Source organism: Nomascus leucogenys, chromosome 4 (genome assembly GCF_006542625.1).
Source record: "Nomascus leucogenys isolate Asia chromosome 4, Asia_NLE_v1, whole genome shotgun sequence".
NCBI classification, from domain to species: domain Eukaryota; kingdom Metazoa; phylum Chordata; class Mammalia; order Primates; family Hylobatidae; genus Nomascus; species Nomascus leucogenys.
The window spans coordinates 78,800,058-78,814,074 of NC_044384.1; the positions used below are offsets into that span (position 1 = coordinate 78,800,058).

At 40.0% G+C, this 14,017-nt stretch overlaps 1 protein-coding gene across 1 annotated transcript; it reads left to right on the top strand.

Annotated features, from left to right (window-relative positions):
• The first annotated feature begins 4,654 nt into the window (after positions 1 to 4,654).
• On the top strand, positions 4,655 to 5,666 carry LOC100580452 (olfactory receptor 4D10). The gene has a single exon (XM_003275196.3). The coding sequence runs from the start codon at positions 4,664 to 4,666 to the stop codon at positions 5,639 to 5,641; it is 978 nt and encodes a 325-aa protein (XP_003275244.2). The 5' UTR covers positions 4,655 to 4,663; the 3' UTR covers positions 5,642 to 5,666.
• The last annotated feature ends 8,351 nt before the right edge of the window (positions 5,667 to 14,017 follow it).

Below are 14,017 nucleotides of genomic sequence, written 5' to 3' on the forward strand. Positions count from 1 at the left end.
TTAGGCTAAAATAAGTATTGCATTTACGTGAACAGTTTTATTATCTTACACTGACCCATCTGTCTCCCAGTTGAAAGAGTCCACATAAGTAGTGTTGGAAACAGGAAAATGTATATTCCCCAAATATCACTTGTTTCTGTTTATATGGACATTTATTAAAACATTATGGTCATACTCAAATGAGATGGACAGTAAGTAAGTGTGTGGTGTGTGTGCGTGTCTGTAAAACAAAAAAATGCATCATGGGACTATATTCATTCTGTGTTTAATTAGAAACTGGACTGGAAGCAAATTACTTTAGGCCCAGTTCTCCTAGGTTTTTGGCAACCTAATTGGAACCCGCAGGTAGATGATGTTCTCTGAGCCTTGCAAGCTGTGAAAATTGGACTCAAAGTCTCTCTGGCACAGCATTTGGAATGTATTAACAAAGTTCTTATTGAACTGTGGTTAAGGAGATAGGCTTCCTCTACTGCCTCTAGAGAATTTGGACACCAACCAAAATGTACCCATACGTGTCTGTGTATACATGGTATGCTTTGGTAACATTTTAATAACTCCCATTGAAACTCCATCTCCAACAGCAAAATCAGCCACTTGACTTCTACTCTGTTGTCCAATAACATTCTGTTTCCAATTCATAAATTAAGCATGAGCCTCAGAGGTTTGAACATAAGTCAAGGACACAATGGAAAAACTTTTAAAGATGTGATTCTTTGAGTCTGACTTTTCTCTCCAAAAGCAGAGCAAAGACACTGAGATATTTAGCGTTGCAAAGGGCTTAACCTTTAGACAAGATTTTCAAGAATTAATGTCAGTAGTCTTCTGTTATGCACTGTACCTAATAGCATCCAATTTGTAGTTGGAGTTTTGCGATCAAAGGAACTGGGTAAAGACAAACTTCTAGCTAAGGTTAAGGTTATGCATAGTGAAATTGAGATGTTTTTATTAATTATGTATGACTAATTTCACTTGAATATTTTTCAGGTATATCAAATGCTTCAGAGTTAAAATAATCATCTCAATGACAGAAACAACAAAGGTGGGTGTTAAATATTGGAAAAAATGATATTGTGTTAAGGGAGATGCTGGAAATGTGATCCATTTGGTGTGAGAGGAGGCATCATGCATTCCCTGTGACCCTTTGAGTTGCTTATGTGTGAGGCCACCTCAGCCTAAGGTCAATGCAGAAGAGTTTCCAGAGCCGCTTTCTGCCAAATGCTTACCTTCGGAAAGACTTTTTCAAATGCTTTTCTGATACAAAGTTCCAACCTATAATGACTGAACTTGGGGAAAAAATAAAATATTGTGTCTTCCATCCTGTTTCCATACCTTCCATTTCATACATTCTTTCTTCACCCAACAAAGATTCATGCTATATTCCATATGAAAGACAAGATTTACACTAGTGCAGACTTACCTAATGGGTGGTGGTGAGAATTAAATAAATCAAGTTTTTATACCACTTCACATATACAAAGGACTCAAATAATGGATTTTGTTACTGACAGAAATGATCATATCTCCTACCATAGGTGCTGTGCCACCCAAATCTTCTCTTACAACACGTCTCACTTTTTATCGTGTGTCATGTTCACTTATTTGCATAAATCTTCCATTTCTGTTGGTCTGTAAACACTTTAGAAATGTGGCCCAACTAATTTGTATACATTTGAAGGTTGTGATAAATGTCCACCGGCTATGTATAAGGTGGCGCAAGTAATAATAATTATAAAATTTATTCCAAATGACCAATGACAGTTTATAAACATAGGCATTATTCTAAAGATGACAATGTCTCTCATTGCTGTGTGATCCCTCCACCCTCTAAGCTTTGATCCAAAGAGGGATAGAGCAGAAGAAAGTGTGATGATACAGTATCCGCTGCCTCCCAGAAGGGGGTCACTGTCTTTTTCTCACCCCAACACTCAAGCAAGATCCATAACCTTTCGTCACCACTTTCCAGAACACCCCACTCCATGTAATACTAGAAGTTCATGGATCAGAGTTGAGAGTAAAGAAGTCCAAGGGGCCGGGCGCAGTGGCTCACGCCTGTAATCCCAGCACTTTCGGAGGCCGAGGTGGGCAGATCACGAGGTCAGGAGATTGAGACCATCCTGGCTCACACAGTGAAACCCTGTCTCTACTAAAAATAAAAAAAATAAAAAAAATTAGCTGGGCGTGGTGGCGTTCACCTGTAGTCCCAGCTACTAGGGAGGCTGAGGCAGGGGAATGGCATGAACCCGGGAGGCGGAGCTTGCACTGAGCCGAGATAGCGCCACTGCACTCCAGCCTGGGTGACAGAGTGACACTCCGTCTCAAAAAAAAAAAAAAAAAAAGAAATCAAAGGACATTGTCCCCACCTACCATACCATGGATCATGGATGAACATTTCAGGCTTTCCTATCCTGATTAGGAGAACAAGAAGCTCAGCAGGCTTAAACCATTCATTCACCAACCAAACAATACCTAGGTACCATTGAATGTAATAATAAATCTTTTATTAATGAGGTTTCTGTTACTAATAAAAATCTCCTTCCATTCCACACTTCCTCCCTCTGTACTAACCACACTGCATTTTCCAATGTTCTCTGTATAAGCATGTCATCTTCACTACTGACTGACGTTTTATAGGCTGTTTCCTTTGCATGATACATCCTGTTTCTGTTTCCTGGAAATTCATCTAAATTGAGGGAAAACTTCCCCTCCTCTAGGAAGGCTTCCCGCACTAGTCTCAGCTGGAGTGCTGCTGTGCTTACACAGCACTATATTGGTACCAGCATAATCTCCCATGTGTGATTATGCACTTACATGTTTATATTTTCCATCAGAGCGAAAATTGCTCCAGAGTAAGGACTTTGCTGTGGTCATGTGAATATTGCTATTACTAGCAGAATCCCAGCCACACTATAGGTGTTACAAAATGTGTGCCGAAGGACTGAAGGATTCATTGGCTAAACAAAAGCCTTTTCACTGGCCTAATAAATGGAGGGTCAGGAATGTAATCAAATCCGACATTAAGGAGTCATGTTCCATTTTAATGACATCAATTTCTGCAGCACAGTCTTATCGGAGGTGCTGCAGAGGTGTGGAATATTGGGCTGAACCTATGCTGATCCAAACTTACCTGAAAATTTTATAATTTTTTAAACAGTGCATCTGAGACTTTTTTTCTGCTGCCTTTACCCTAAAGTAAATGGGAAGAAACAACTGATCAACTGAATGCTTAAACAATGATCATATGTTGTAACACATGCAATGTTGTAAGCTTTGGAGGTAAACAGAATCACATCCGAAGCTCAGTTCCAGCACTTACTACTGCTGTGAGTTTGAGAAAATGAGCCCACCTTTCTGAAGATAATTTATCTGTGGGGAGAAATTTTTTTAAGAAATCTTTATAGGAATACATAAGAGAATAATTCACAAAACACAGTTACTCTTGGGGTATGGAGATTGCAGGGACATCACGGCTCTCCAGCTGATTTTCTCCCAGGCACATGCAGTTGGTGAAGACAGGATCTACTGTTGGTGAAGACAGGATCTACTGTTGGTGAAGACAGGAAAGGCAAAGGAAAAACAGGACAGGAGGTTGGACCTTTCAACAAAGCCTGAAATTGGGCATCAACAGTCAGACCCCAGGGTCTATACCCTCACTCAGTCTACTTTTCTCTTTTCTGAGACAGGGTCTCACTCTGTCACCCAGGCTGGAGTGCAGAGTGCAATCACGGCTCACTGCAGGCTGGACTTCCAGGGCTCAAGTGATCCTCCCACTTCAGCTTCCTAAGTAGCTGGGACCACAGGTATGTGCCACCACGCATGGCTAATTTTTTTTATTTTTTGTAGTGATAGGGTCTCCCTATGTTGCCTCACTCAATCTTGTATTCTCTCAAGTGAATCTTTCCCGTGACTCAGATTCCTACTCCTCTCTGCTGACTCAAACTGATATTACCCACACAGAATCCATCTGACATAGGGCAGACTGGAGGAGTCAGAGCCCCAGTTATTCAGCTAGTTGATGGCAGAATAAGGACCAGATGGAACCAATGTTCCAATCTCCCCAATCCAGAGCTCTCTTCACTACATCCCACTGCCTCTCTCAGTGGCGAAATTCTTCCCTTGGGGAAAAAAAAAAATCACCTTTCAGATTTTCAAAACTTCTGTTGGTTCCTATCAAAATGTATTCCTGTACAGGGCAAAAAAATAACTGATAATAATAATAGTGACCATAAACCAGGAGCAACCACAACATAAAAAAACAAACCTGGTACTTTCACTTCTGTCTTTTGAGAAAGCCAGAACTTTTGACCTCCAAAGCAGTGTAAGTGACAAGAAGAGATGAAAAGATTCCCTTAAAGCAGAATAAAGAAGGAAAGATTTATTACATTGGGAGTTTTGTACCAAAAACATCAAATTAAAAATGGGTAATTGATTTTTTAAAATACACTATGTCACTATTTAACATGTTTTCTTTCCCAAAATAGTTCTATAGGAGAAGAATTATTGAATGACTTTGCATATGATAATTTGATTTTATCACCAAACTAACTGTAATCTGAAAAACATGAACAATGCAACAAATTGCAAAAACTACAACCACATGGGAAGTTTCTGCACTGCATTCTAGGTGTTTAGGAAGACAACAAAATAAATATCCCAGTGCTTTCACATGACATGGTTTAAAACCAAAGAGAATAAAGAGGATGATTCAATGGAGATGAAAAACTGCACCAGGGTAAAAGAATTTATTTTCCTTGGCCTGACCCAGAATCGGGAAGCAAGCTTAGTCTTATTTCTTTTCCTGTTCTTGGTGTATGTGACAACTCTGCTGGGAAACCTCCTCATCATGGTCACTGTCACCTGTGAATCTCGCCTTCACACGCACATGTATTTTTTGCTCCGTAATTTATCTATTGCCGATATCTGCTTCTCTTCCATCACAGCGCCCAAGGTTCTGGTGGACCTTCTGTCTGAAAGAAAGACCATCTCCTTCAATCATTGCTTCACTCAGATATTTCTCTTCCACCTTATTGGAGGGATGGATGTATTTTCTCTGTCAGTGATGGCATTGGATCGATATGTGGCCATCTCCAAGCCCCTGCACTATGTGACCATCATGAGTAGAGACCGTTGCATTGGGCTCACAGTGGCTGCCTGGTTGGGGGGCTTTGTCCACTCCATCGTGCAGATTTCCCTGTTGCTCCCACTCCCTTTCTGTGGACCCAATGTTCTCGACACTTTCTACTGTGATGTCCCCCGGGTCCTCAAACTCGCCCATACAGACATTTTCATACTTGAACTACTAATGATTTCCAACAATGGACTGCTCACCACACTGTGGTTTTTCCTGCTCCTGGTGTCCTACATGGTTATATTATCATTACTCAAGTTTCAGGCAGGAGAGGGCAGGAGGAAAGCCATCTCCACCTGCATTTCCCACATCACTGTGGTGACCCTGCATTTTGTGCCCTGCATCTATGTCTATGCCCGGCCCTTCACTGCCCTCCCCACGGATAAGGCTATCTCTGTCACCTTCACTGTCATCTCCCCTCTGCTCAACCCCTTGGTCTACACTCTGAGGAACCATGAGATGAAGTCAGCCATGAGGAGACTGAAAAGAAGACTTGTGCCTTCTGACAGAAAATAGAAAAAAAAATCCTCAGCTCTTCATCACCAAAGATATCTTATATTTATTGTTTTTCCCGTGAAGTCATATACATATATTCAAATATATTGTCAAACCAACTACACTTAGTAATAATTAATTTTTCTATTTATGTTAGTAAGTAACTGATAAGCTTCTGGTCAGGGAGAGATTCACACCTTCTAATTGAAAATAAACCAGAGCTCCCTCCTCTTCACCAAGATTTTGTTTCATGATTTTTCTTCCATGGACTCCAAGTTCTGAAAATGTTGCCTGCTGAATTGAATATATTTATTTAGTGATTGCTAAGTATCTGTTTTATTTTTGTAAGTAATACATAAAATTATATATATATACCTAGCAAATGCATATTATATATAGTAAAGCTTCTTATCTGCATTTAGTTGACATAAATATTAATAATTTAAACAGAGCCTTTATGATTCAGAAAAGAGAGGGAAAATTGTTAGCAAATGTATATATGATTCTGCAGTCCAATTTTAAAGAAAAATTAAGCCAAGTGCACGCAGACACTATCATTATCTTTCTGCTCCTATTACAGTAAAGGAAGGTGTGGGGTGTATCTGAAACACAAAGGGGTTTGGGGATTGACTTTCTGTACAATTTTCATAAGGTAAACGTATCCTAAATGATCCTTATGATGAGCAAGGTCATTACCTTGCCCTTTCTTGGACCCCAAGCTCACTGGCCACCCTACTGCATTTCCTTGGCACTCTGTGCTTAGGGTTAGCACAGAGTCCTGAGTGGACTCTATTTCGAAATTTCCTATTTTCTTGTCTGTTTCTCTTACTGGGCAGTGATTTCCCCAGGAGCAGAGATTATGTTTTATTTACTGTCACAGCAGCTAAAACATACTAAGACTTCAACAATATGTTGCTGAATAAATAGCTCAATGATTGAATGGTGTCACTTACTTGATATACTCTGTAGCCTGTGAGTTTCTACAAATGACAAAAATACATTAAGCTACTTTAACCTATGCATACACATACATAAAGCTTGGAAAAAAGTGAAAAATGATTATTTTATACATTTCTGCAATTATGCTTTTAGCTGTTCACTTAATATTTTTTACAGGGATCTGGAGTTCTTCTTATTGAAACTGGAATTCTTTCTGTATCTGATACCCATCTTGTCCCACAACCTAGACATGCAAGAAATATAACGTTTTAAAATTTTATATAACTTGATATCTATTTCAAGCTTCCATTCAATTGTGGTGGCTGGAAATTTAATCTTTTATTACGAAGTTCCCTTAATGGTTTCTGAGTTCCAGGGAAAGAGAGTGGGAAATAGGGATAAAAGGTGATACATCATTATATAAAGGTAAATTCTTTCCTGAACCAATAGTGGCAGTGTTCATGAACTAAGTACAATTGTCTCTGCCTTTCATGTTCACAAGCAAAAAGAATCTGCTAACACATTTCTTAGAGATTAAAGAAAAATGCGATTACCTCAGTAAATATAGAAAAGCATTTGATAATATTCAACACCAATTTATGGCCAAAACTCATAAATAAAGAAAAGAAGCATTCTTTCTTAACCTAATAAAAAATCAATATAAATATTATAACACAAATTATACGTTACGGTAAAATGGAGGCAATCCATTTAAGTGCTACCTTATATTCCCACTCCAATAAATACTCTACTTTTCACAACAGAGACACAGAAAAACTTTGAACTCAATTCCTGATGTAATTCAGGACATTGCACAATTAAATTATGTATCTGACTTCTATGAGGTCAGCCCTATGGCAATAAGAAATACATAAGTAGCTGAAGACTTGCATAAAAGCTCTCTGGGTCCAGGCATGGTGGCTCACACCTATAATCACAGCATTTTGGGAGGCCAAGGCAGGTGGATCTTTTGAGGTCAAGAGTTTGAGACCATCCTGGACAACATGGTGAAACCTTGTCTCTACTAAAAATACAAAAATTTGCCAGGTCATGGTGGCACATGCCTGTAATCCCAGCTACTCAGGAGGGTGAGGCACAAGAAACACTTGAGCCCGGGAAGCAGAAGCTGCAATGAGCTAAGATTGTGCCACTAGACTCAAGCCTGGGTGACAAAGTGAGACTCTTAGAAAAAAAGAAAAAGCTCTCTGGTTCCCAGACTTCACCTTGAGCTGAGCATATAAACCACTTGTCATTTCTTTAGTGTAATTTATTCAATGTAGTTAGAAGTAGCCACCCCTCCTCCACAGTCCCTGTAGTGCTGACAAAGTCAAGTACAGGAGTCACCTCATGATTCAAGGCACTTGCTTTACTAAGAAAATTGTCACAGTCAACAACATGTGACAATTTGGTTAGTTATAATGCCTTTGTATGCCATGGATTGCCAGAATCTGATTTACCGTGGATAAGGAACTCAGCATGATGTTCATGACCAAGGACATTTCAAGTAATCTCAGAATCTCATCTTTGAGAGTCTCCTTTCTGCTATCACTTCTGTTAGCAAATACTTTACCAATCAGAGTCAAGTCAAGACAACAGAAGCCACATCAGTTATTTATCAAAAGATTTTTTATCACAAAAAAATGTAAATATAAAAGTAAAATGTATGGCAAAAAAAGAGTGGGAAAATAAATATACTGTTGTAAGATTTATATTCAACATGAAGTGATACCATATGAAGGCCATCTGATGTGAGTTAAAGATGCATATTGTAAGCCCTAGAGTAATCACTAAAGAATAAAACTGCAAGATACAGATAATAAGACAATAAATGAAATAAAATAAAAAACTAAAAATATTGAATTATCCCAAAGAAGGTAGAAAAATAATAAAAGGAAGCAAAAAATAAATGGGAAAAAAATTTAAATAAAAGCAAAATGAGCCACGCACAGTGGCTCACTCCTGTAATCCCAACACTTTGAGAGGCTGAGGGGCGAGTGGATCACTGAAGCTCCAGAGTTTGAGACCAGCCTGGCCAACATAGTAAAACCCCGTCTCTACTGAAAATACAAAAATTAGCTGGGCATGGTGGCGTGCACCTGTAATCCCAGCTACTTTGGAGGCTGAGGCAGGAGAATCGCTTGAACCTGGGAGGCGGAGGTAGTAGTGAGCTGAGATTGTACCACTGCACTCCAGCGTGAGTGAAAAAGTGAGACTCCATCTCAAAAAAAAAAGAAAAGAAAAAGAAAAAAAATCAAAATGGTAGCTGTAAGCACAACTGTATTCAAAACTACATTAAAGATTTCTCAATGCCGGAATAGGAGCTTACAAGCAACCAAGGTGGGAAGGTAAATATGAAGCATGTGATAATAGATTAGTGTTGGAGACATCAGTATGAAAGCATGTTTAGTGGCCAAGTGTGGTGGCTCACACCTGTAATCCCAGCACTTCGGGAGGCCAAGGTAGAAGGACTGCTTGGGCCCAGGAGTTCAAGACCAGCCTGGACAACATGGTAAGACCCTGTGTCTACAAAACATTTTTTTAAATATTAGCCAAGGGTGGTGGCACACACCTGTGGTCCCAGCCCAGGAGGTCAAGACTACAAAGAGCAGTGTTCCTGCCCCTGCACTCCAGCCTGGGTGACAGAGCAAGACCTAGTCTCAAAACTAAAACAAAAACAAAATGAAATAATGTTTAGCTTAATATAAAGACAGATATATTACATAAAGATAGATATATTAGTATGTATAGATATGTATATATGTATGTGTGTATGTGTGTGTATATATATAGTATATACATACTATATATACATGTACCTTTTTTGTTCTATCCATGGAGAATGTGAGAGTATAGAAGTAATGACACTTCAGTGGCAATAAGCCCTTCTGGTGCCCAAATCTTGATTACTAAAACTCTTTACCAGTAAAAAGTCACAGGACTCTTGGAAGATGTGTTTGATCCGAGGGTTAACACAGATTATAAATAACATGAGCCTGGAGCACCTTATAGAACCAGAAAGTGAGGAAGTGATCTCCCATTTTCATGGATTGGAAGAATTAATATTGTTAAAATGACCATACTACCCAAAATGATCTACGGATTCAATGCAATTTCTACCAAAATACCAATGACATTCTCCAGAGAAAAAGAAAAAAAATCCTAAAATTCATATGGAATCACAAAAGACCCCAAATAGCCCAAGCAATCCTGAGCAATAGGAACAAAACTTGGGGCATCACACTACCTGACTCCAAAATACACTTCAAAGCTATAGTAACCAAAACAGCATTTACTGGCATAAAAACAGATATATAAAACCATAGAACAGAATAAAGAACCCAGAAATATATCCACATATTTATAGCCAGCTGATTTTCAACAAAACTGCCAAGGACATACACTGGGGAAAAGACAGTCTCTTCAATAAATGGTGCTGCAGCAACTAGATATCCATATGTAGAAGAATGAAACTAGACCCTTATCTCTCACCATATACAAAAATCAACTAAAAATGGATTAAAGACCTGAATGTAAGACCTTGATGCTATAAAATTATTGGAAGAAAACATAGGGACAATCCTTCAGGAAATTGATCTGGGCAAAGATTTTATGGTAAAACTTCAAAAGCACAAGCAACATAAGCAAAAATAGACAAATACATTACATCAAACTAAAAAACTTCTGCACAGCAAAGGAAACAACAGAGTGAGAGACAACCTGCAGAATGGGAGAACATATTTGCAAACTGACAAAAATTAATATCCAGAATATACAAGGAACTCAACAGCAAAAAACAAATACCTTGATTTAAAAATGGGAGGCAGGGCACGGTGGCTCATGCCTGTAATCCCAGCACTTTGGGAGGCCATAGCAAGCAGATCACCTGAGGTAAGGAGTTTGAGACCAGCCTGACCAACATGGAGAAGCCCCGTCTCTACTAAAAATACAAAATTAACTGGGCATGGTGGTGCATGCCTGTAATCCCAGCTACTCGGGAGGCTGAGGCAGGAGAATCACTTGAATATAGGAAGCAGAGGTTGCAGGGAGTGAAGACCATGCCACTGCACTCCAGCCTGGGCAACAAGAGCGAAACTCAGTCTCAAAAAAACAAAAACAAAAATGAGCAAAGGGTCTGAATAGATATTTCTCAAAAGAAGACAATTAAACCACAAACAAGAATATGAAAAAATGTTCAACATCACTAATCATCATGGAAATGTAAACCAAAACCATAATGAGATATAATCTCATCCAAGTTAGAATGACTATTATCAGAACTACAAAAAATAACAAATGCTGGTGAGGATACAGAGAAAAGGGATCTCTTATATACTGATGGTGGGAATGTAAACTAATACAGCCATTAAAAAAAAACAGAGTGGATTCCGTTCCAAGATGGCTGAATAGGAACAGCTCCGGTCTGCAGCTCCCAGCATGATTGACGCAGAAGATGGGTGATTTCTGCATTTCCAACTGAGGTACCTGGTTCATCTCACTGGGACTGGTTGGATAGTGGGTGCAACCCACAGAGGGTGAGCTGAAGCAGGGCGGGGTACCGCCTCACCTGGGAAGCACAAGGGGTCAGGGGATTTCCCTTTCCTAGCCAAGGGAAGCTGTGACAGATGGTACCTGGAAAAATGGGACACTCCCACACAAATACTGTGCTTTTCCAATGGTCTTAGCAAATGGCACACCGGGAGATTATATCCCACGCCTGGCTTGGCGGATCCCAAGCCCATGGAGCCTCGCTCACTGCTAGCGCAGCAGTCTGAGATCGACCTGCAAGGCAGCAGCCTGGCAGAGGGAGGGGTGTCCGCCATTGCTGAGACTTGAGTAGGTAAACAAAGCAGCTGGGGAAGCTCAAACTGGGCAGAGCCCACCAGCAAGGCCAGCTGCCTCTGTAGTCTCCACCTCTGGGGGCAGGGCACAGCTGAACAAAAGGCAGCAGAAACTTCTGCAGACTTAATCATCCCTGTCGGACAGCTCTGAAGAGAGCAGTAGTTCTCCAAGCATGGCGCTTGAGCTCTGAGAATGGACAGACTGCCTCCTGAAGTGGGTCCCTGACACCTGTGTAGCCTAACTGGGAGACACCTCCCAGTAGGGGCCAACCGACTCCTCATACAGGCAGGTGACCCTCTGGGACGAAGCTTCCAGAGGAAGGATTAGGCAGCAATATTTGCCGTTCTGCAATATTTGCTGTTCTGCAGCCTCCGCTGGTGATACCCAGGCAAACAGGGTCTGGAGTGGGCCTCTAGCAAACTCCAACAGACCTGCAGCTGAGGGACCTGACTGTTAGAAGGAAAACTAACAAACAGAAAGGAATAGCATCAACATTAACAAAAAGGACATCCACATAAAAACCTCACTGTAGGTCACCGATATCAAAGACCAAAGGTAGATAAAACTGCAAAGATAGGGAGAAACCAGAGCAGAAAAGCTGAAAATTCTAAAAACCAGATCGCCTCTTCACCTCCAAAGGATCACAGCTCCTCACCAGCAACAGAACAAAGCTGGATGGAGAATGACTTTGACGAGCTGACAGAAGTAAGCTTCAGAACGTCAGTAATAACAAACTTCTCTGAGCTAAAAGAGGATGTTTGAATCCATCACAGGGAAGTTAAAAACCTTTAAAAAAGATTAGATGAATGGCTAAATAAACAGTGTAGAGAAGACCTTAAATGACCTGATGGAGTTGAAAACCATGGCACAAGATGTACGTGATGCATGCACAAACTTCAACAGCCGATTCGATCAAGTGAAAGAAAGGGTATCAGTGATTGAAGATCAAATTAATTAAATAAAGCAAAAGAAGAAGTTTAGAGAAAAAAGAAGTGAACAAAGTCTCCAGGAAATATGGGACTAAGTGAAAAGACTAAATCTACGTTTGATTGGTGTACCTGAAAGTGACGGGGAGAATGGAACCAAGTTGGGAAACACTATGCAGGATATTATCCAGGAGAACTTCCCCAACCTAGCAATGCAGGCCAACATTCAAATTCAGGAAATACAGAGAACACCACAAAGATACTCCTCAAGAAAAGCAACCCCAAGACACATAATTGTCAGATTCACCAAGGTTGAAATGAAGGAAAAAATGCTAAGTGCAGCCAAAGAGAAAGGTCGGGTTACCCACAAAGGGAAGCCCATCAGACTAACAGTGGATCTCTCAGCATAAACCCTACAAGCCAGAAGAGAGTGGGGGCCAATATTCAACATTCTTATAGAAAAGAATTTTCAACCCAGAATTTCATATCCAGCCAAACTAAGCTTCATAAGTGAAGGAAAAATAAAATCCTTTACAGACAAGCAAATGCTGAGAGATTTTGCCACCACCAGGCCTGCCTTACAAGAGCTCCTGAAGGAAGCACTAAACTTGGAAAGGAACAACCAGTACCAGCCATGGCAAAAACATGCCAAATTATAAAGACCATGGAAGCTAGGAAGAAACCGCATCAACTAACGAGCAAAATAACCAGCTAACATCATAATGACAGGATCAAATTCACACATAACAATATTAACCTTAAATGTAAAAGGGCTAAATGCCCCAATTAAAAGACGCAGACTTGCAAATTGGATAAAGAGTCAAGACTCATCAGTGTGCTGTATTCAGGAGACCCATCTCACATGCAGAGACACACATAGGCTCAAAATAAAGGGATGGAGCAAGATCTACCAAGCAAATGGAAAGCAAAAAAAAAAAAAAAGCAGAGTTTACAATCCTAGTCTCTGATAAAACAGACTTTAAACCAACAAAGATCAAAAGAGACAAGGCCATTACATAATGGCAAAGGGTTCAATTTAACAAGTTAACTATCCTAAATATATATACGCCCAATACAGGAGCACCCAGATTCATAAAGCAATTCCTGAGAGACCTAAAAAGAGACTTAGACTCCCACACAATAATAATGAGACTTTTACACCCCACTGTCAATGTTAGACAGATCAACGAGACAAAAGGTTAACAAGGATATCCAAGACTTGAACTCAGCTCTGCACCAAGCAGACCTAATAGACATCTACAGAATTCTCCACCCCAAATCAACAGAATATAGATTCTTCTCAGCACCACATGGCACTTATTCCAAAATTGACCATGTAGTTGGAAGTAAAGCATTCCTCAGCAACGGAAAAGAACAGAAATTATAACAAACTGTCTCTCAGACCACAGTGCAGTCAAACTAGAACTCAGGATTAAGAAACTCACTCAAAACCACTCAAATACATGGAAACTGAACAACCTGCTCCTGAATGACTACTGGGTACATAATGAAATGAAGGCAGAAATAAAGATGTTCTTTGAAACCAATGAGAACAAAGGCACAAAGTACCAGAATCTCTGGGACACATTTAAAGCAGTGTGTAGAGGGACATTTATAGCACTAAATGCCCACAAGAGAAAGCAGGAAAGATCTAAAATCGACACCCTAACATCACAACTAAAAGAACTAGAGA